At 47.2% G+C, this 20,923-nt stretch overlaps 1 protein-coding gene across 6 annotated transcripts in view; it reads right to left on the bottom strand.

Moving 5' to 3' along the window:
* Positions 1 to 9,630, bottom strand: part of NUP85 (nucleoporin 85) — a 37,654-nt gene extending 28,024 nt beyond the window's left edge. For 2 of the 6 annotated variants that reach the window (XM_053570939.1, XM_053570944.1), the window contains exons 1-4: positions 9,349 to 9,630; positions 5,076 to 5,169; positions 1,760 to 1,922; positions 296 to 366 (exon numbers count right to left, since the gene is read on the bottom strand). In XM_053570939.1, coding sequence (XP_053426914.1) covers positions 296 to 366; positions 1,760 to 1,922; positions 5,076 to 5,169; positions 9,349 to 9,381 — 361 coding nt within the window. In that variant the 5' untranslated portion in view covers positions 9,382 to 9,630. Of the gene's footprint in view, positions 1 to 295; positions 367 to 1,759; positions 1,923 to 5,075; positions 5,170 to 7,519; positions 7,639 to 9,348 lie in introns of all 6 variants that reach the window. The other 4 variants (XM_053570940.1, XM_053570942.1, XM_053570941.1 and 1 more) reach the window with 4 other exon arrangements.
* Positions 9,631 to 20,923: the final 11,293 nt, after the last annotated feature.

Genomic DNA, 20,923 nt, shown 5'->3' with positions numbered 1-20,923 from the left:
CCAAACTACAACAAAAAAATAGCCAGGTGTTGTGCCTTTATAAGTCCCAGCTACTTGGAAGGCTGAGGCAAGAGAAGCGCTTAAGCCCAGGAGTTGGAGGTTGTCATGAGCTGTGGCCACGGCACTCTACCCAGGGCAACAGCTTGAGGCTCTGTCTCAAAAAAAAAAGTAAGGATTATGCAAGACAGGAAAGTAAGAATTTTGGATTGAAATGTCAATCAGAATTTTAACTTATAGTATTTATAGCAGATAAATAATTCAAATATTACCCCCCATAAACACACAAAATCCTTACTTGCAACCTGGTGCATTTCCTCCATACATGCTCTAATGACGGATCGATAGTTTTTACTCACTCGAACCAACCTACCAAAAAATAAAATGACATACAAGATTAGCCTAGAACATCTTGCAGTCCCAGAAAGTAAAGAAACACTCGCAAAAACAAAGGAATTTGCTGAAAGAAAGAGGGGAGCCAACATGAAGGAGCCCCCAACATTCCAAAACTAGAAAAACTTAAAAGTAAATGGCTTGGCGCCTGTGGCTCAAGCAGCTAACATGCCAGCCACATACACCTGAGCTGGCAGGTTCAAATCCAGCCCAGGCCCGCCAAACAACAATGATGACGGCTGCAACCAAAAAATAGCCGGGCATTGTGGCGGGCGCCTGTAGTCCCACCTGGGAGGTGGAGGCAGGAGACTCGCTTAAGACCAGGAGTTGGAGGTTGCTGTGAGCTGTAAAGCCACAGCACTCTAACCAGCGTGACAGCTTGAGCACTCTACTCCGCGTGACAGCTTGAGGCTCTGTCTCAAAAATAAAATAAAATACAAGGGGTATTACAAAAGCCACTCCCAAAGTCACCATACATAGGTAGAAAAAATGGGAAATTGTAGCTCAATGTACTTTAATTTACAAAATATTCTCTACAAAATTTTACAAAGAGGGGCTTGGGGGGAGGAGGTTCACACTTATAATCCTACCACTCTGGAAGGCTAAGGCCCATGGATTGCAAGAGCAAGACCTCGCCTCAAAAAATAGCCAGGTGTTGCGACAGATGCCTGTAGTCCCAGCTACTTGGGAGGCTGAGGCAAGAGAATAGCTTGACCCCAAGGGTTGGAGGCTGCTGTGCACTATGATGTCATGGCACTCTACAAAGAGCAACAAAGTGAGACTCTGTCTCAAAAAAATATATATATATATATAATAATGGGCTCGGCACCTTTTTGGTTCAAGAGGCTAAGGCACCAGCCACATATACGCCTGAGCTGCACGTTCAAATCCAGCCCTGGCCCACCAAACAATGACAGCTGCAACCAAAAAACAGCCAGGTGTTGTGGCAGGTACCTGCAGTCCCAGCTACTTGGGAGGCTGAGGCAAGAGAATCGCTTAAGCTCAAGAGTGGGAGGTTGCTGTGAGCTGTGATGCCACAGCACTCTACCCAGGGCAAGAGCTTGAGGCTCTATCTCAAAAAAATAATAGTAATAATAATAACAATGATTTTCAAGCGCTTCTCCTTAGAAGGTAAAGTAGGAATATAAATAAAGCTTACTAAGCCAGCCAATCAACAGCATTTGTACATTCCCTATAAGACTTCCCAACACTGCTGATGTTTACTGCACAGTACTAAGGCCAAAAACCGAGAACCAGAAGTCCCTTATTTCTCTACACAACCCATCCAGTGAGCAAAAGAACAAAAATACATTTAATTTGAATTTGCAGTTTAATTGTGAGCTTCAGCACTTATCTACAGCTGACTTACTGAGCTTTTCTGGATTTTCCAGTCAATTCTTCTTCAGTTCTCTGTAGGCCAATAAAGATTCCATGGGATTCATTGAAGAGTTTTCTCAAAATTTGAGAGTAAACATCTACATCCTTTCGGATAACATAAATAAAGGGGCAGTTTGGCACTGTTTCTGACATTTCTGAAATAAAAAAGGAAATATATATTTTTTTATTTTGTTTTGTTTTTGAGACAGAGCGTCACTTGGTTACCCTTGGTAGAGTGCCATGATGCTATAGCTCACAGCAAGCAAAAACTCTTGAGTTCAAGTGATCCTCTTGGCTCAGCCTCCCAAGTAGCTGGGACTACAGGAGCCCACCCCAACGCCTGGCTATTTTTAGAGATAAGATCTAGCTCTGGCTCAGGCTGGTCTCAAACCTGTGAGCTCAGGCAATCCACCAGACTCAGTCTCCCAAGCTGTGGGATTTCAGGCGTGAGCCACTATGCCTGGCTGAAAAAATATATTTTTTTTTTTTTTTTTTGTAGAGACAGAGTCTCACTTTATTGCCCTCGGTAGAGTGCCGTGGCCTCACACAGCTCACAGCAACCTCCAACTCCTGGGCTTAAGCGATTCTCTTGCCTCAGCCTCCCGAGTAGCTGGGACTACAGGCGCCCGCCACAACGCCCGGCTATTTTTTGGTTGCAGTTTGGCCGAGGCCGGGTTTGAACCCGCCACCCTCGGTATATGGGGCCGGCGCCCCACCGACTGAGCCACAGGCGCCGCCCTGAAAAAATATTTTAACATCTATCAGCATCACCCCCAAAACAGAATCCACACTAAAATTTTTCATCAATGCCTAGGCGCCTGTAGATCAGTGGTTAGGGCGCAGGCCACATGCACTGGGGCTGGTGGGTTCGAACCCAGCGGAGCCTGCTAAACAAACAAACAAAAAAATAGCATGGTGGCTCATGCCTGTAATCCTAACATTCAGGGTGGCCAAGGCAAGTGGATCCACTTGAGCTCAAGAGTTTGAGACCAGCCTGAGCAAGAGTAAGACCCAGTCTCTAAAATTAGGTGGGCATGGTGGGGAGTAACTATAGTCCCCGCCAGTCCAGAGGCTGAGGCAAGAGGACTGATTAAAAGCCAGGCATGAGGGCGGCGCCAATGGCTCAGTTGGTAAAGGCGCTGGCCCCATATACTGAGGGTGGCGGGTTCAAATCCGGCTCCAGCTGAACTGCAACCAAAAAATAGCTGGGCGCTGTGGCAGGCGCCTGTAGTCCCAGCTACTTGGGAGGCTGAGGCAGGAGAATCGCCGAAGCCCAGGAGTTGGAGGTTGCTATGAGCTGTGTGACGCCACGGCACTCTACCGAGGGCTATAAAGTGAGACTCTCTACAAAAAAAAGAAAAGCTGGGCATGAATACCCGGGCATTGTGGCAGGCGCCTGTAGTCCCAGCCACTCGGGACGCTGAGGCAAGAGAATCACCTAAGCCCAGGAGTTGGAAGTTGTTGTGAGCTGTGATGCCACAGCACCCTACTGAGGGCAATAAAGTGAGACTCTGTCTCTAAACTAAATAAATAAATAAAATAAAATAAAAGCTGGGCATGGTGGCTCACGCCTATAATCCCAGCACTTGGAAGGCAGGTGGATTGCCTGAGCTCATAGTTCGAGACCAGCCTGACTCAAAGAGAGACCGTCTCTAAAAATAGCCAGGCATTGGGTGGCGTCTGTGGCTCAGTGAGTAGGGCGCCAGTGCCACACACCAATAGTGGCAGGTTGAAACCTGGCCCTAGTCAAACTGCAACAAAAAAATAGCCAGGCAGTTAATTCTTTAAATAAAGATGAACTTGGTTTAAAAAAAAAAAAAAAATAGCCGGGCATTGTGGCAGGTGTCTGTAGTCCCAGCTACTCAAGAGGCTGAGGTAAGAGAATCACCTAAGCCCAAGACCTGTGATGCCACAGCACTCTACCAAGGGCAACAGAGTAAGACTCTGTCTTTAAAAAAAAAAAAAAAAAAAAACATGGACTGGGGCTCGGCACCTATGGCTCAAGCAGCTAAGGCACCAGCCACATACACCTGAGCTGGCAGGTTTGAATCCAGCCTGGGCCGGTCAAACAACAATGACGGCTGCAACCAAAAAATAGCCAGGTGTTGTAGTGTTCTCCTGTAGTCCCAGCTATTTGGGAGGCTGAGGTAAGAGAATCGCCTAAGCCCAAGACCTCTGATGCCACGGCACTCTACCAAAGGCAACAGAGTAAGACTCTGTCTCTAGAAGAAAAAAAAAAAAAACAAAAAACATGGATTGGGGCTCGGCACCTGTAGCTCAAGCAGCTAAGGTGCCAGCCACATACAACTAGCTGGCAGGTTTGAATCCAGCCTGGGCCCACCAAACAACAATGACGGCTGCAACCAAAAAATAGCCGGGTGTTGTGGTGTTCGCCGGTAGTCCCAGCTACTTGGGAAGCGAAGGCAAGAGAATCACTTGAGCCCAGGAGTTGGAGATTGCTGTGAGCTGTGATGCCACAGCACTCTACCCACGGTGACAGCTTAAAGCTCTGTCTCAAAAAAAAAAAAAAAAAAGGATTGCTTGAGCCTTGGGAGTCTAAGGTTGCTGTGAACTACGACGCCAGGGTACTCTACCCAGGGCAACAAAGTGAGACTCTGTCTCAAAAAAAATAAAATAAGGCCCGGGGTGGTGGCTCACGCCTATAGTCCCAGCACTGCGGGAGGCTGAGGCGGGTGGATTGCCTGAGCTCAGAGGTTCGAGACCAGTATGAGCAGCAGTGAGCCAGAGTAAGACCCCGTCTCTACTAACATCAAAAACAGCTGGACGTTGTGGTGGGCGTCTGTAATCCCAGCTACTGGGGAGGCAATGGGAAAGAGCATCGCTAGAGAAAGAACATCTAAAAAAAGAAGAAAGAAAATGAACAACAACAACAAAAAGTACTTCAAACAAAGAATGAACAAGCAAGCTGAAATTAAAAATTTTAAAAAATTAAAAAAATAATAATAAAATAAAATAAAAACCAAGATGACTGGTTTGGCGCCTGTACCACAGTGGTTACAGCACCAGCCACAGACACCAAGGGTGGCAGGTTCAAACCTGGCTGGGGCCAGCTAGACAACAATGACAGCTGCAACAAAAAATAGCCAGGTGTTGTGGTGGGCACCTGTAGTCCCAGCTACTTGGGAGGCTGAGGCAAGAGAATCGCTTAAGCCCAAGAGTTAGAGGTTGCTGTGAGCTATGACACCGCCACACTCTACTGAGGGCAACATAGTGACGCTCTGTCTCAAAAAAAAAGGAAAACAACCAGATATGCCAAGATGGGTAAGTGAAAGGAAAACAAAAACTACCTTTTTTGTTGAAGGATGTTTCACATACCAGCATCTCCCCTGGACCCCAGTCAAAACACATATGCTTCTTCTTGGAATTCACACCTGGAATCAACTAGTAAAAAACAGGGTAGAGTTATTCTCACCGAAAGGTTTTACTTAATGAGCCTTCAATTGACTTACTTGCAAGTACGGGATATCTTAGATTCTTAGAATGGAACTTCCAGGGAAACATTTTTTTTGGGGGGGGGGGAGGGGAGACAGAGTCTCACTTTGTTGCCCTTGATAGAGTGCCGTGGTGGCAGGGTCAAATTCCTGGGCTCAAGTGATCCTCTTGCCTCAGCCTCCCCAGTAGCTGGGACTACAGGTATCTGACAAAACGCCCAGCTATTTTTAGAGACAGGGTCTTGCTTTGACTCAGGCTGGTCTCGAACCTGTGAGCTCAGGCAATCCACCCAACTCTGCCTCCCAGAGTGGTAGGATTACAGGGGTGAGCCACAACTCCAGGCCTCCAGGGAAACATTTTAAGAGAAACATACAACAGGTCCTTCAATAACAATGTTTCCTCCAAGTCGTTTCATTGTAACACAGATGAGAAAAATTGGTTTCATTATAAGCTTAAAGTCCAAGGAGTAGGGCGCCAACCCCATTTACCGGAGGTGATGGGTTCAAACCTGGCCCCTGGGCGGCGCCTGTGGCTCAGTGAGTAGGGCGCTGGCCCCATATGCCGAGGGTGGCGGGTTCAAACCCAGCCCTGGCCAAACTGCAACAAAAAAATAGCTGGGCGTTGTGGCGGGCGCCTGTAGTCCCAGCTGCTCGGGAGACTGAGGCAAGAGAATTGTGTAAGCCCAAGAGTTAGAGGTTGCTGTGAGCCATGTGACGCCACGGCACTCTACCCGAAGGCGGTACAGTGAGACTCTGTCTCTACAAAAAAAATAAAAATAAAAAAAAAAAAACTGCAAAAAAAAAAGTTTCTAAGAACTTATCCACCTTAAGTGAGGACTTTACTGTATAATTCTAGAAAAGCAGTGGTCATATAATGATCATCTACATACACAGCTGTATGTGGTTGAAACCAGGTTAGTTGCACTATACACTAACTGTCCCTGATTAAGCAAATGAGCTTTGCTCCTCAACCCAGCCTGTAGCCATCTCTGAAGGGCTCTCTGAAGTGCTAATGAAATGGAGAAATGGAAAGCTAGAAAGCTGTACACTATCAATTTTTTTTTTCTTTGAGAGAGTCTGACTCTATTGCCTGGTCTTGAGTACACTGGCATCCATAGCGCACAGCAACCTCCAACTCCTGGGTTCAAGCCTTCCTCTTGCCTCAGCCTCGTGAGTAGTTAGGACTACAAACATGCAGTGTATCCATGCCTGTTTAATTTTTCTATCTTCATTTTTACTTTTTTTTGTAGAGACAGGGTCTCACTTTATGGCCCTCGGTAGAGTGTCGTGGCCTCACACAGCTCACAGCAACCTCCAACTCCTGGGCTTAAGCGATTCTCTTGCCTCAGCCTCCTGAGTAGCTGGGACTACAGGCGCCCACCACAACGCCCGGCTATTTTTTCGTTGCAGTTTGGCCGGGGCCGGGTTTGAACCCGTCACCCTCGGTATATGGGGCCGGCGCCCTACCGACTGAGCCACAGGCGCCGCCCTTCATTTTTACTTTTTTTAAAGAGATGGGTTCCTGCTGGACGGGCAGTAGCTCACGCCTGTAATCCCAGGGAAACATTTCAAGGGAAAACATACTACAGGTCCTCCAATAACAATGTTTGGGAGGCTGAAGTAGGTGGATTGCCTGAGCTCATGAGTTTGAGACCAGCCTGAGCAAGAGTAAGACCCCCATCTCTAAAAAATATCCAGGCGTGGGTAGCGCCTGTGACTCAGTGAGCAGGGCGCCGGCCCCATATACCACCGATGGTGGTGGGTTCAAACCCAGCCCGGGTCAAACTGCAACAAAAAAATAGCCAGGCGTTGTGGCGGGCACCTGTAGTCCCAGCTACTGGGGAGGCTGAGGCAGGAGAATCGCCTAAACCCAGAAGTTGAAGGTTGCTGTGAGCTGTGATGTCATGGCACTCTACCAAGGGTGATAAAGTGAGACTCTGTCTCTAAAAAAGTATATACATATATATCCAGGCGCTATGGAGCCACCTGTAGTCCCAGCTCCCTGTAGGCTGAGGCAAGAGAATCGCTTGAATCCAAGAGTTTGAGGTTGCTTTGAGTTCTGACACCACAGCACTCTACCAAGGGTGACAAAATGAAACTCTGTCCCAAAAAAAAAGCCAAACCTCATTCTCACAGGCACTAGAACAAAGCCTTCCCAAACAGGAGCAATCCTGGACTCTTCTCTTTCCCTAACCATCTATGTCCATTCTGTCAGTAAATCCTGCTCTACTCTGAAATATGCCAGAATCTAACCACTTATCTTCTCTACCTGTCTAATCCAAGCCATCATCAACTTCCACCTGGACCACTGCACCAGCACTTCTCAGTGCATAAATGATTCTTTCGTGTGGTTATTAATTGCTCTGCAAACAGATGAAAGCTCACAAGGGCAGGAGTCTTTAGGATTCTCAGTTACTGCCTAAAACAGAACACGGCACACAGTTGGCACTCCAATAAATATTTTTTGGCAGACAATGAATTTGGCTGGCAAGTCTCCTTTCAAGAAAAGTGCATTCTGGGCGGTGCCTGTGGCTCAGTGAGTGGGGCGCCGGCCCCATATGCCGAGGGTGGTAGGTTCAAACCCAGCCCCGGCCAAACTGCAACAACAACAACAACAACAAAATAGCCGGTAGTTGTGGCGGGCGCCTGTAGTCCCAGCTGCTTGGGAGGCTGAGGCAAGAGAATCACATAAGCCCAAGAGCTGGAGGTTGCTGTGAGCCGTGTGACGCCACGGCACTCTACTGAGGCCAGTAAAGTGAGACTCTGTCTCTACAAAAAAAAAAAAAAAAAAAGTGCATTCAGCCTTTAGCAAGGCCTAATGCGGTAAGTTAACAACAAAGCAATGCTTACTGCTACTTAAAATCTCACATCTCATTTTGTTTAGTTAGCTTTGAAATGACCCATATTTTCTATTTTTGTTTTTGTTAAATGGCTTTGCAATCTAATGGGTCAAGCTGAAAACTGTAGGTATCTTAACTTTTTCTTTTTTTTTTTTTTTTTTTTTTTTGTGGGTTTTGGCCAGGGCTGGGTTTGAACCTGCCACCTTCGGCATATGGGATCGGCACCCTACCACTTTGAGCCACAGGTGCTGCCCCAGGTATCTTAACTTTTTAAAAAGCAAAAACACGAGTTCAGGCAACTTACAGGTTAGTGGGAATTATACAAAGAGCTAAGAGATGAAAAATTCTGAGCACCTCTAACAGGCAGATACCCGACTTACCCAGAGAGGTCAGGTAAGGGTTTCCTGAGAAAGAGGCTGTTAGAGCTTGCATTTGTAAAATGAGGGGATAAATCAAACAGAAAAGAAGAGAGGATTCCATAAGTAGGAATAGTAGGCATTGCGTGGAAAATCTCCTGAATTTTATAAACACCACAGATCACCCACATTTGACATACTTTCTTGAGAGTTCAAACAGAATTGAAAGCAGAGCAATAAGACTAAGAATAGGGCGGCGCCTGTGGCTCAGTGAGTAGGGCGCTGGCCCCATATGCTGAGGGTGGCGGGTTCAAACCCAGCCCCAGCCAAACTGCAACAAAAAAATAGCTGGGCGTTGTGGTGGGCGCCTGTAGTCCCAGCTGCTTGGGAGGCTGAGGCAAGAGAATCGCGTAAGCCCAAGAGTTAGAGGTTGCTGTGAGCCGTGTGACGCCACGGCACTCTACCCGAGGGCGGTACAGTGAGACTCTGTCTCTACAAAAAAAAAATATATATATATATAAGACTAAGAATAAATAGTCTCCTAAGAGAATAAACCTCAGGCCACGGAAACCAACCTCGCCATGCTGCGATGTGGAGTTTGGTATGACTAGAAGGAAAAAAAGGCCCCAATTCCCCTGCTTGGCCTCAGCCTATTCAAATACCCAAGGGGAAAATCGAGAAAGAAGAAAGATCAGGAAGACAAGGGAGGGAGAGGGATGGTCTCTGGAACCAGTATTCGTAAGTACACAAAAGAACAGAAACCTAGCGACCACTATGGCCCGAACGCGGACACTCAGTTATAAGCAGTGGCAACGGAGCCGCTAGAAGGGGACCGGCGCCTCGCAGCCCAGGGAGGTTGACAAGCCAGAAGTCAGGAAACAGATACAGTCCTAGAACTACCAGGACAAGCTAGCTTGTTTGGGACGCCCTTACAGTGACGGTCGGCTCGCCATCCAGCTCCTCCATAGCTCAGCGACCCAGACACCTGGAACTCGCCCGGCTGCCAGCGCTTCCCGCTCAGGCCTCCCGCTCGGAGTCCGCTGCGAAAGAGGACCCCGCCTGGACGCCTCCTGCAGCGCCTGCAGGCCCAAATCCCACAGCGCTGCGGGGACCTCTCCTCTCCACCACCACCCACCTTTCTGTAGTTCTCGACACGTGTTCTTGCTTCCTGGCCTCTACAGCACGTCAGGAGAAACAGGGCCAGTGGCAATCTGCCCTCACCATAACCATCTCACCAGATCCGGCGGCGCCGAGGACAGCCCTGCGCCGGGCAGGGAGAAGGCCCCCGGAGACGGCGGGAGCGACTGGAGGGGCGCGGGGGCGCTGGAGGGGAGGTGGTTGTTCTAGACCCGGAGTCCCGGCCAGGCTGGGTCTCCAGTGAGCTCGTGACCTCTCCCAACTTCTGGCTGTCCTCGCTGCTTCCTACTCTCTACATTTGTGTTGTCGCAGCCGCGAAGGCCCAACGGTTTTGTGGCTCCCCTCCAAAACATGCGGACAAAATTGATGCGGCTGAAACTGTGAAATCGAGACAGCTGGACTTCCTTAAACACTAGTACGGGTTTTATCTCTCCGAGGAAAAGCAGAACAAAGCACTGAAATCAGTGAATCCACCGCCGTGGGTTTTTTGTTTTGTTTTTTTTGAGACAGAGTCTCACTATGTCGCTCTCGGTAGACTGTCGTCGTGTCACAGCGCACAGCAACCTCAAACTCTTGGGCTTAAGCGATTCTCTTGCCTGAACCTCCCAAGTAGCTGGGACTACAGGCGCCCACCACAAGGCCCGGCTGTTTTGTTGTTGCAGTTGTTTAGCTGGCCCACATCGGATCCGAATCCGCCACTCTCGGTGTATGTGGTTGGCGCTGTAACCACTGTGCTACCCGCGCCGAGACTCCCCACAGCTGTGAGCTATGACGCCAGAGCACTCTTAACAAGGGCGACAAAATGAGACTGTCTCAAAAAAAAAAAAAGAATTTTGAGTCCTTGAAAGTATTTTACATGTGAAACTTAGTAAATGTACAATGTAGATGTCTTAACACAATAACTAAGAAAATGTCAGGAAGGCTATGTTAACCAGTGTGATGAAAATGTGTCAAACGGTCTATAAAACCAGTGATGAAAATATGTCAAACGGTCTATAAAACCAGATCATGGTGCCCCATGATCTCATTAATGTACACAGCTATGATTTAATAATAAAAAGAAAAGAAAATATTTTACTAGCCTTCTAGCCAGGTAAATTGGTTTATGTCTTAATTTCAGCTACTCAGGAGACTGAGGCAGGAGGATTATTTGAGCCCAGGAGTTACAGATTAGACTGGACAACATAGGGAAACCATCTCAAAATAAAAGCAAAAACAAAAATATTTTACTGATAAATGTTTCAACTATATATACACACACATACCTAATCATACACAAATTTACAACTGTACATGTATTTTACATGAACTACATGAATTTTGAAAGCTGCTTAATAGGCCTAATAATGTATATCTGGCCACATAAGTCTTCAAATTGAGAAATAAAATTGTAAGTGTGATAAATTTAATATTGAAGGAGTGAGAGCTGCCCTGGTTCTCAAATTTTAGTAAACTTCAGAATTTCATAGACAGATTGTTCAACCCCTGATTCCAGTGATTCCTGGGCCCTATCCCCAGGGTTTCTAATTCTCTATATCTGGAGTAGGGCGTGGTTATTTGCTTTTCTAACCAGTTCCTAAGTAAAATTATTGTCACTCAGGGGACCACCATTTGAGATCTCTTTCCAACTCTGTCTTCCTTACCTCAGAGTGAGCGTAATCAATCACAAAGAGGAGCAATCAAAAATAGCCGGGCGTTGTGGTGGGCGCCTGTAGTCTCAGCTACTCCGGAGGCTGAGGCAAGAGAATCGCTTAAGCCCAGGAGTTGGAGGTTGCTGTGAGCTGTGTGAGGCCACGGCACTCTACCGAGGGCCATAAAGTGAAACTCTCTCTACAAAAAAAAAAAAAAAAAAAGAGGAGCAATCAATCACAAAGAGGAGCTTGAGGCTCACACCTGTGGCTTAGACGGCTAAGGTGCCAGCCACATACACCTGAGCTGGCGGGTTCGAATCCAGCCCAGGCCCGCCAAACGATGACTGCAACAAAAAAATAGCCAGGCATTGTGGCCAGCACCTGTAGTCCTAGCTACTAAGGAGGCTGAAACAAGAGAATCACCTAACCCCAGGAGTTGGAGGTTGCTGTGAGCTGTGTGACGTCACAGCACTCTACCGAGGGCCCTAAAGTGAGACTCTGTCTCTACACACACACACACACACAAATAGCCTGGAGTTGTGGCGGGTGCCTGTAGTCGTGGAAGGTGGAGGCAGGAGGTTGCTGTGAGCTGTGATGCTATAGCACTCTATTCAGGGGGACAGCTTGAGGCTCTGTCTCAAAAAAAAAAAAAAAAAAGAGGAGCTTGAAGAATACTGAGAATATACTGGGCACAACTTGGCACCATCCAGCTTTGTTCTTTTCATTTCTGGTCCTGTCTTTTTTAAGTAATAGAAGATTTGTTTAAGCAAAAATACATCTAGTAATCATTGCCAAACTTAATATGTAATGTTAAATGTTCAATCCAATTTTCCTTCCCAGATAAGTTTTTCTTTCCTTCCCCTGTCAGTTTTGAAAACAAAATACCAGAAGATCAATGTGGTATCCTGGACCAGATTCTATGACATTAATGAAAAAAACTGGGGAAATCCTGAATAAAATTCGGTTTACTTAACAGTAAAAAATAAATAAATAAATAAATAAAATAAAATAAAATACCGGAAGATGAGGGGCTCAAGTCCAAAAGTGGATCTAAAATTAGGATAGACATTTGCTTAGCTGGGCGTTGTGGCGGGCACCTGTAGTCCCAGCTACTCGGGAGACTGAGGCAAGAGACTCGCTTAAGCCCAGGAGTTGGAGGTTGCTGTGAGCTGTGTGAGGCCACGGCATTCTACCGAGGGCCATAAAGTGAGACTCTGTCTCTACAAAAAAAAAAAAAAAAAAAAAAGGATACGGGCGGCGCCTGTGGCTCAAGGAGTAGGGAGCCGGTCCCATATGCCAGAGGTGGTGGGTTCAAACCCAGCCCCGGCCAAAAAATAAATAAAAAAAAAAGGATAGACATCTGCTGATCTTCCATAGGTCCAACGAATCAAGGCAGGATCTTCGACGAGCCCTAGGCAGTTGGGGTCTTTGTACTGAAGCAGGTACTCCCATTTAAGCCAAACTTTTTTTTTTTTTTTTTTTTTTGTAGCGACAGGGTCTCACTTTATGGCCCTCAGTAGAGTGCTGTGGCCTCACACAGCTCACAGCAACCTCCAGCTCCTGAGCTTAAGCGATTCTCTTGCCTCAGCCTCCCGAGTAGCTGGGACTACAGGCGCCCGCCACAACGTCCGGCTATTTTTTGTTGCAGTTTGGCTGGGGCTGGGTTTGAACCCACCACCCTCGGCACATGGGGCCAGCGCCTTACGGACTGAGCCACAGGCGCCGTCCTTAAACCAAACTTTTATAGCCAACTGCTCGGCTTGCGCCTTCCAGATTTCTGGAGCTATGTCCTATTTCGTTGGGTTGAGGGTCTGGCAAGGGGCGATGGAAGATACTTTGGAAACGACTTTGGGGATGACATCTTGGCACACCCCTCCCCATCCACAACCGCCTGTTTCTGTTCATCTTATGAAACAAGCAGCCAGGTCAACTGGGCCTTATTGCCAATCCCATTTTAATCTAGTAATGGACAGAAAGAGAATTTGAACACGAATGGGGTCAAATTCGGAGGCAGGAGAATCACTTGAGCCCAGGAGTTGGAGGTTGCTGTGAGCCGTGATACCCCTGCACTCTACCCAGGACAACAGCCTGAGGTTCTGTCTCAAAAAAGTAATTAATTAATTTAAAAAAAAAGAGAATCGCTTAAGCCCAAGAGTTTGAGGTTGCTGTGAGCTATGACACCACAGCACTCTATCAAGGGTGACATAGTGAGACTCTTGTCTCAAAAAAAAAAAACTGGAAAGTTTCTACAATATCATCACCATTCTGCTTTCAGATTTCCTATGATACTGAGGAATTAGGTATTTAGTATTCCTGTCTATTTGTATAGACAGTTCAAGTAGTCAACTAAACTACCTTAGAGTGTGAAAGAAATGGTATAAAGCACACGTGGTTTAGTCATCTGTATTTTAAATTTAGTTATGTGTGTAGGGTTTTGGGCCAGGATTTAAAGCTCTAAACAAGACTCTGTGATTCATCTTTAGAAAAGATGTTTTTTGTCTTTGGCACTTGATCCTGGGGAGAACATTCTGGTTGGTTCACCCTATTTTTACCTTCTATGTTTTTTTTTTTTTTTTAAAGACAGAGTCTTACTTTGTCACCCTTGGTAGAGTGCTATAGCATCATAGCTCACAACAACTTCAAACTCTTGGGCTTAAGTGATTTTCTTGCCTCAGCCTCCCAAGTAGCTGGGACTACAGGTGCCTGCCACAATGCCTGATTATGATTATTTTTTTTTTGTAGAGACAGGGTCTCACTGTATCGCCTCGGTAGGGTGCCATGGTGTCACACAGCTCACAGCAATCTCCAGTTCCTGGGCTTAGGCGATTCTCTTGCCTCAGCCTCCTGAGTTGCCTGATTATTTTTAGAAATGGTGTCTTGCACTGGCTCAGTGCTGAACCGGTGAGCTCAGTCAATCAACCCATTCGGACTTCCAGAGTGCTAGGATTGCAGGCGTGAGCCACAATGCCTGGCCCTCCCTCTACTGCTTAACATCAATTGATTATTAATTAATTTATATGGGGCCGGCGCCCTACTCCTTGAGCCACAGGCACTGCCCATGATTATTTTTTTTTTTTCTTTTTTTTTTGTAGAGACAGAGTCTCACTGTACCGCCCTCGGGTAGAGTGCCGTGGCGTCACACGGCTCACAGCAACCTCTAACTCCTGGGCTTACGCGATTCTCTTGCCTCAGCCTCCCGAGCAGCTGGGACTACAGGCGCCCGCCACAACGCCCGGCTATTTTTTTGTTGCAGTTTGGCCGGGGCTGGGTTTGAACCCGCCACCCTCGGCATATGGGGCCGGCGCCCTACTCACTGAGCCACAGGCGCCGCCCCATGATTATTTATTTTTGAGACTCTGTCTCACTTTGTCACCCTCATTTGAGTGCCCTGGTGTGAACCCACCAGCCCCAGGGCATGTGGCCAGTGCCCTAACCACTGAGCAACAGGCACCCCCAATTTTGTAATTTAGCATAACTTTGGAGGCGATGTTATAAGGGGAGGACTATTACACAGAAGCCAATTATTAAAAACTAATGTCCTAAGCCCAGGAGTTGGAGGTTGCTGTGAGCTGTGTGATGCCATGGCACTACTGAGGGCGATAAAGTGAGATTCTGTCTCTACAAAAAAAAAAAACTAATATGAAGGGGTGGCGCCTGTGGCTCAAGGAGTAGGGTCCCAGCCCCATATACCAGAGGTGCTGGGATCAAACCCAGCTCCGGCCAAAAACTGCAAAAAACAAACAAGCAAACAAACAAAAAACTAATGTGATTATAGTAGTCCCCACATATTGAGGGTAGATTGAACATGACTCTTCTTTGACAGGTTCTGCAGTCCCATGGGGCTGTGAAAGTGTGTGGTGGCAATGCAAAGACCTGGGTGCAGGAGAAACTCAGGGGCAAGAACAATATCGCTTTCTCCCTTTCTCTAGTAGCTGGCATAGCATCCATCATGTTCATTGCTTGGCATAGAGTAGCTCTACCAACTCTACATTTTTTTTTTTTTTTAGACAGAATTTCTCACTCTGTTGCCCTGAATAGAGTGCTTCATTATAGGGAGTCATTATAGCTCAGGGCGACCTCACTCTTGGGCTCAAGTGATCCTCTTGCCTCAGTCTCCAGCATAGCTGGGACTACAGGCATCCACCACAATACCTATCTGGATAGTTTTTCTATTTTTTAGTAGAGAGGGGATCTTCCAACACCTGAGCTCAAGCAATCCACCTGCCTTGGCTTCCTAAAGTGCTAGGATCACAGGTGTGAGCCACCAGACTCCAGCCTATCAACACTACTTTCTAGCTGTGTGATATTGGGCAGATGACTCAACCCCTTTGAGACTCAGTAGTTAATAAACACTACACCTGATTGGAAGTATTTATGTAAAGAAAAAAGGAGCTGAGGCCCCACTTAGTGCCTGATACGTGGCAGGTGTTCAGCAATTGTTATTTCTCTTCCTCTTCATTTCTTATGTATTTCCTCCTCCCCCTCCCAATTATGAATTATTTGAGTCAGGGACTTTGTCCTTCTTTGTATGCCCACACAACCTTACAGGTGATAGGTATCAATTCATTCACACATTCAGTGAATCGTGGAGTATGTACAATGGACAAAAACTTAGAGTTGAGAGAGAACAGGCACATTCAGGAACCCCAAATAATTAAATATAGCCCAAACAGATGTTTTAAGGGGAGATGATGAGAAATGAGGTTAGTTAGTCTGGATAAGCTCTCAAAGGGCTTTGTAGAATTTTTTTTTTGTAGAGACAGAGTCTCACTTTATGGCCCTCGGTAGAGTGCCGTGGCCTCACACAGCTCACAGCAACCTCCAACTCCTGGGCTTAAGCGATTCTCTTGCCTCAGCCTCCCAAGTAGCTGGGACTTTTTTTCTTTTTTAGAGACAGCCTCACTTTATTGGTAGAGTGTTGTAGCATCACAGCTCACAGCAACCTCCAACTCCTGGACTTAGGCTATTCTCTTGCCTCAACCTGCCCAGTAGCTGGGACTTCAGGCACCTGCCACAACTCCTGGCTATTTTTTTTGTTGCAGTTTGGCCGGGGCCAGGTTCAAACCCGCCACCCTCGGTATTATAGGGCTGGTGCCCTACCCACTGAGCCACAGATGCCGCCCCTACTTTGTAGAAACTTTGGACTTTATCCTCTAAGGCAGATGATTGCCAGAGAACTAGGGAGTGTCAGAACTTTTTTTCTTTTCTTTTTTTTTTGAGACAGAGTTTCACTATGTCACCCTCGGTCAAGTGCTATGGCGTCACAGCTCACTGCAGCCTCAAACTCTTGGGTTTGAGCAATTCTCTTGCCTCAGCCTCCCAAGTAGCTGGGACTACAGGTACCTGCCACAACACCCAGCTATTTATTTTTTTATTTTTTGGTTGTAGTTGTCATTGTTGTTTGGCAGGCCTGGGCTGGGTTTGAAATCGCCAGCTCCGGTGTATGTGGCTGGTGCTCTAGCTGCTGAGCTATAGGCACTGGGCTTTCTGTTTCATTTTTATTTTACAATGGTTTGTGGTTCTGAAATTTAAGTATGCTTAAGAATCACCAGGGACGCTTGTTAAAAGGTGGATTTCTGGGTGGCGCCTGTAGCTCAGTGAGTAGGGCACCGGCCCCATATACCGAGGGTGGTGGGTTCAAACCCAGCCCTGGCTGAACTGCAACCAAAAAATAGCCGGGCGTTGTGGTGGGCGCCTGTAATCCCAGCTGCTCGAGAGGCTGAGGCAGGAGAATCACCGAACCCCAAGAGCTAGAGGTTGCTGTGAATCCTGTGACATCGTGGCACTCTACTGAAGGCGGTAAAGCGAGACTCTGTCTCTACAAAAAAAAAAATAATAATAATAATAAAAAGGTGGATTCCTTAACCACACTGTTGGCAGGCCCTACAGTCTGTATTTAAACCAGCACCCTGGGTGATTCTGATTTACTTAAATATTCAGACACACTGAGAATAACTTAAAACAATAAGATCAGAGGTGGCACGATGGCTCACGCCTGTAATCCCAGCACTTGGGAGGTCAAAGTAGGTGGATTGCCCCAGCTCACAGGTTCCAGACCAGCCTGAGCCAGAGCAAGACCTAGTCTCTAAAAATATCTGGGCGTTGTGGCGGGTGCCTGTAGTTCAAGCTACTTGGGAGGCTGAGGCAAGAGAATCACTTAATTAAGTCCAGGAGTTTGAGGTTGCTGTGAGCTATAACACCATGGCATTCTACCAACGGTGACCAAGTGAGACTCTGTCTCAAAAAAAAAAAAAAAAAAAAAAAATGAGACCAGTTAGGAGAGTACTGGAGTATGTCTGGAGAGAGCTGATTTGAACTAAATAGAATTAAGCTTCCTCTGTCTCCTTTGCCCACTTCTATCTGCCCTGTGAGACCTTGGCCTGTCTCACATCTAAGCCCTCAGGCCTTTTCTTTCCCAAGGAGGACCAGCAGAAGCCCATGAAATGCAGTTCATCGAGAACCAGAGGCAAAAGAGTATAGAGACTTCATAAGTATAATAGACAAGAGTTGGAGACTGACTGAATGTGGAGAGTGTATGGAGAGGAGGGGATAAGAATGTCCCCCGACTTTCTGTGTTGGGGCAACTATTGTAAAGGCATAAGGCATGCCATTCAGTTTAAGAGTAGAAAGTGGCCCGGTGAGGTGGTTCACACCTGTAAACCTAGCTCTTTGGGAGACCCGTATGGTTGCTTGGGCTCAGGAGTTCTAGACCAACATGAGAAAGAGTGAGACCCCCATCTCTAAAAATAGCTGGGCATTGTGTCACGGCAGGTGCCTATAGTCCCAGCTAATTGGGAGGCTGAAATAAGAGGATCTCTTGAGGACAGCGCCTGTGGGTGAACCCAAGGGTGGCGGGTTCAAACCCAGCCCTAGCCAAACTGCAACAAAAAAATAGCCGGGCGTTGTGGCGGGCGCCTCCCAGCTACTCGGGAGGCTGAGGCAGGAGAATCGCCTAAGCCCAGGAGTTGGAGGTTGCTGTGAGCTGTGTGACGCCATGGCACTCTACCAAGGGCAATAAAGTGAAACTGTCTCTACAAAAAAAAAAAAAAAAGAGGATCTCTTGAGCCCAAGCATATGAGGTTGCTGTGAGCTATGACAACACTGCACTCTACCAAGGGCAACAAGGTGAGACTCTGTCTCCAAAACAAAACAAAAGGGGTTGGTGCCTGTGCTCAGAGGCTAGGGCACCAGCCACAAACACCAGAGCTGGCTGGTTCCAACCCAGCCTGGGCCTGCCAAACAACAATGATAACTACAACCAAAAAATAGCTGAGCATTGTGGCCAGTGCCTATAGTCCCAGCTCCTTGGGAGGTGGAAGCAAGAGAATTGCTTAAGCCCAAGAGTTTTAGGTTGCTGTGAGCTGTGATGCAATAGCACTTTATGGAGGACAACAAAGTGAGACTCTGTCTCAAAAAACAAAAAACAAAAGAAAACATTCTTTTTTTTGTAGAGACAGAGTTTCACTTTACGGCCCTAGGTAGAGTGCCATGGCATCACATAGCTCACAGCAACCTCCAACTTTTGGGCTTAAACAATTCTCTTGCCTCAGCCTCCCGAGTAGCTGGGACTACAGGCGCCCGCCACAACACCTGGCTATTTTTTTGTTGCAGTTCGGCCGGGGCAGGGTTTGAACCCACCACCCTCGGTATATGGGGCCAGCACCTTACCGACTGAGCCACAGCTGCCGCCCAGAAAACATTCTTATGTAAGCACTAAAGCAGGCAACAAAAGCTTCTTTCTTTGCTGCACCTCTGTTAATATAAGGATTTGTTATGTAAAATTTTGATTCAGGTGGCACCTGTGGCTCAGTGGGTAGGGCACCGGCCCCATATATGGAGGGTGGTGGGTTTGCACCCGGCCCTGGCCGAACTGCAACACAAAAATAGCCGGGTGTTGTGGTGGGCACCTGTAGTCCCAGCTACTCAGGAGGCTGAGGCAAGGGAATCTCATAAGCCCAAGAGCTGGAGGTTGCTGTGAGTTGTGATGCCACAGCACTCTACCTAGGGTGATAAAGTCAGAGTCTTTCTCTAAAAATAATAATAAAATTTTGATTCAGTCAAAAGGCCAATCTTGGGGATGCCTGTAGGTCAGTGGTTAGGGTGCCAGCGACATGCTCTGGGGCTGGTGGGTTCAAACCCAGCCAGGGCCTGCAAAACAAAACAAAAATAGCCAGGCTTTGTGGCAGGTACCTGAAGTGACAGATACTAGGGAGGCTGAGACAAGAGAATTGCTTGAGGGCGGCGCCTGTGGCTCAGTCGGTAAGGGGCCGGCCCCATATACCGAGGGTGGCGGGTTCAAACCCAGCCCTGCCAAACTGCAATCAAAAAATAGCGGGGCGCTGAGGCAAGAGAATCGCGTAAGCCCAAGAGTTAGAGGTTGCTGTGAGCCGTGTGACGCCACGGCACTCTACCCGAGGGCAGTACAGTGAGACTCTGTCTCTACAAAAAAAAAAAAAAAAAATAGCGGGGCGTTGTGGCGGGCACCTGTAGTCCCAGCTACTCGGGAGGCTGAGGCAAGAGAATCGCTTAAGCCCAGGAGTTGGAGGTTGCTGTGAGCCGTGTGAGGCCATGGCACTCTACTGAGGGCAATAAAGTGAGACTCTGTCTCTACAAAAAAAAAAAAAAAAAATTAGAAAAAAAAAAAAGAGAATTGCTTGAGCCCAAGAGTTTGAAGTTGCTGTGAGTTATGACACCATGACATTCTACCGAAGGTGACAAAATGAGATTCTGTCTCAATTAAAAAAAAAAAAAAGGGCTGGCTCTATGCCTGTGGCTCAAATGGCTAAGGTGCCAGCCACATACACCTGAGCTGGCGGGTTCAAATCCAGCCCGGGGCCCGCCAAACAACGACAGCTGCAACCAAAAAAATAGTGGGGCGTTGTGGTGGGCACCTGTAGTCCCAGCTACTTGGGAGGTGGAGGCAGGAGAATCGCTTGAGCTCAGGAGTTGGAGGTTGCTGTGAGCTGTGATGCCACAGCACTCTACCCAGGGTGACAGCTTGAGGCTCTGTTTTAAAAAAAAAAAAGAAGGCCAAACTTAAGGACCTGGAAAACCACAAGTTTCCTTAAGGGCACAGGTTCCCCACTCCTGAAGAAATTAAAAAATGCAAAGAGAACTAAGGATAGGCCGGAGGAAGATATACATCCTGAAAAGACAGAGCGTTTATGAGAAAAAGTGACAAGCTGGGAAGCATGCTGGATTCGGCAGGGAAGCCTCTGTGACCTTGCGGAGAGCAGTTTCAGTGGTGCTATGGGGACAGACCAGATTGCAGGGGATTGAGGAGTGAGTGGGAGAGGAGCAGGTGGAGGCAGCTGGCATGGGCATTTTTTAAATTTGTTTGGCCAAGAATGGAGAGAGATATGATGGCAATAGAATTGAGAGCCTTTTTTTTTTTTCTTTCTATGATACTGGAGAAGTGGAAGAAAATACAGGGATAGAGGAAATAATAAAGCCCATGGACATGAGTGGGATGGGACCCACTGCAGACTTGGGTTTGTTCTTCACACAGGAGGGACTTCTATTTTTGTAACTGGACGGAAGGAGAAAGGGATTGGTTGGTTTGGAAGATTGATGTTGGGTAGTTCTCATTTGTGGATTCTGTTTCCTCCTGGAAGTTGAAAGGCCGTAAGGAGGTCGTTGAATGAATAAAATGAACGTTTTTCCTCAGCTAGTCAAATTCTGGTGTTACCGGCAAGGAAGTAGTCATACACTTGAGGCAAAAGCCCGGTGGGAAGTCGGTT

The sequence above is a fragment of the Nycticebus coucang genome, chromosome 18 (genome assembly GCF_027406575.1).
Source record: "Nycticebus coucang isolate mNycCou1 chromosome 18, mNycCou1.pri, whole genome shotgun sequence".
Lineage (NCBI taxonomy): Eukaryota > Metazoa > Chordata > Mammalia > Primates > Lorisidae > Nycticebus > Nycticebus coucang.
This window is presented reverse-complemented; position numbering and strand designations above follow the sequence as displayed.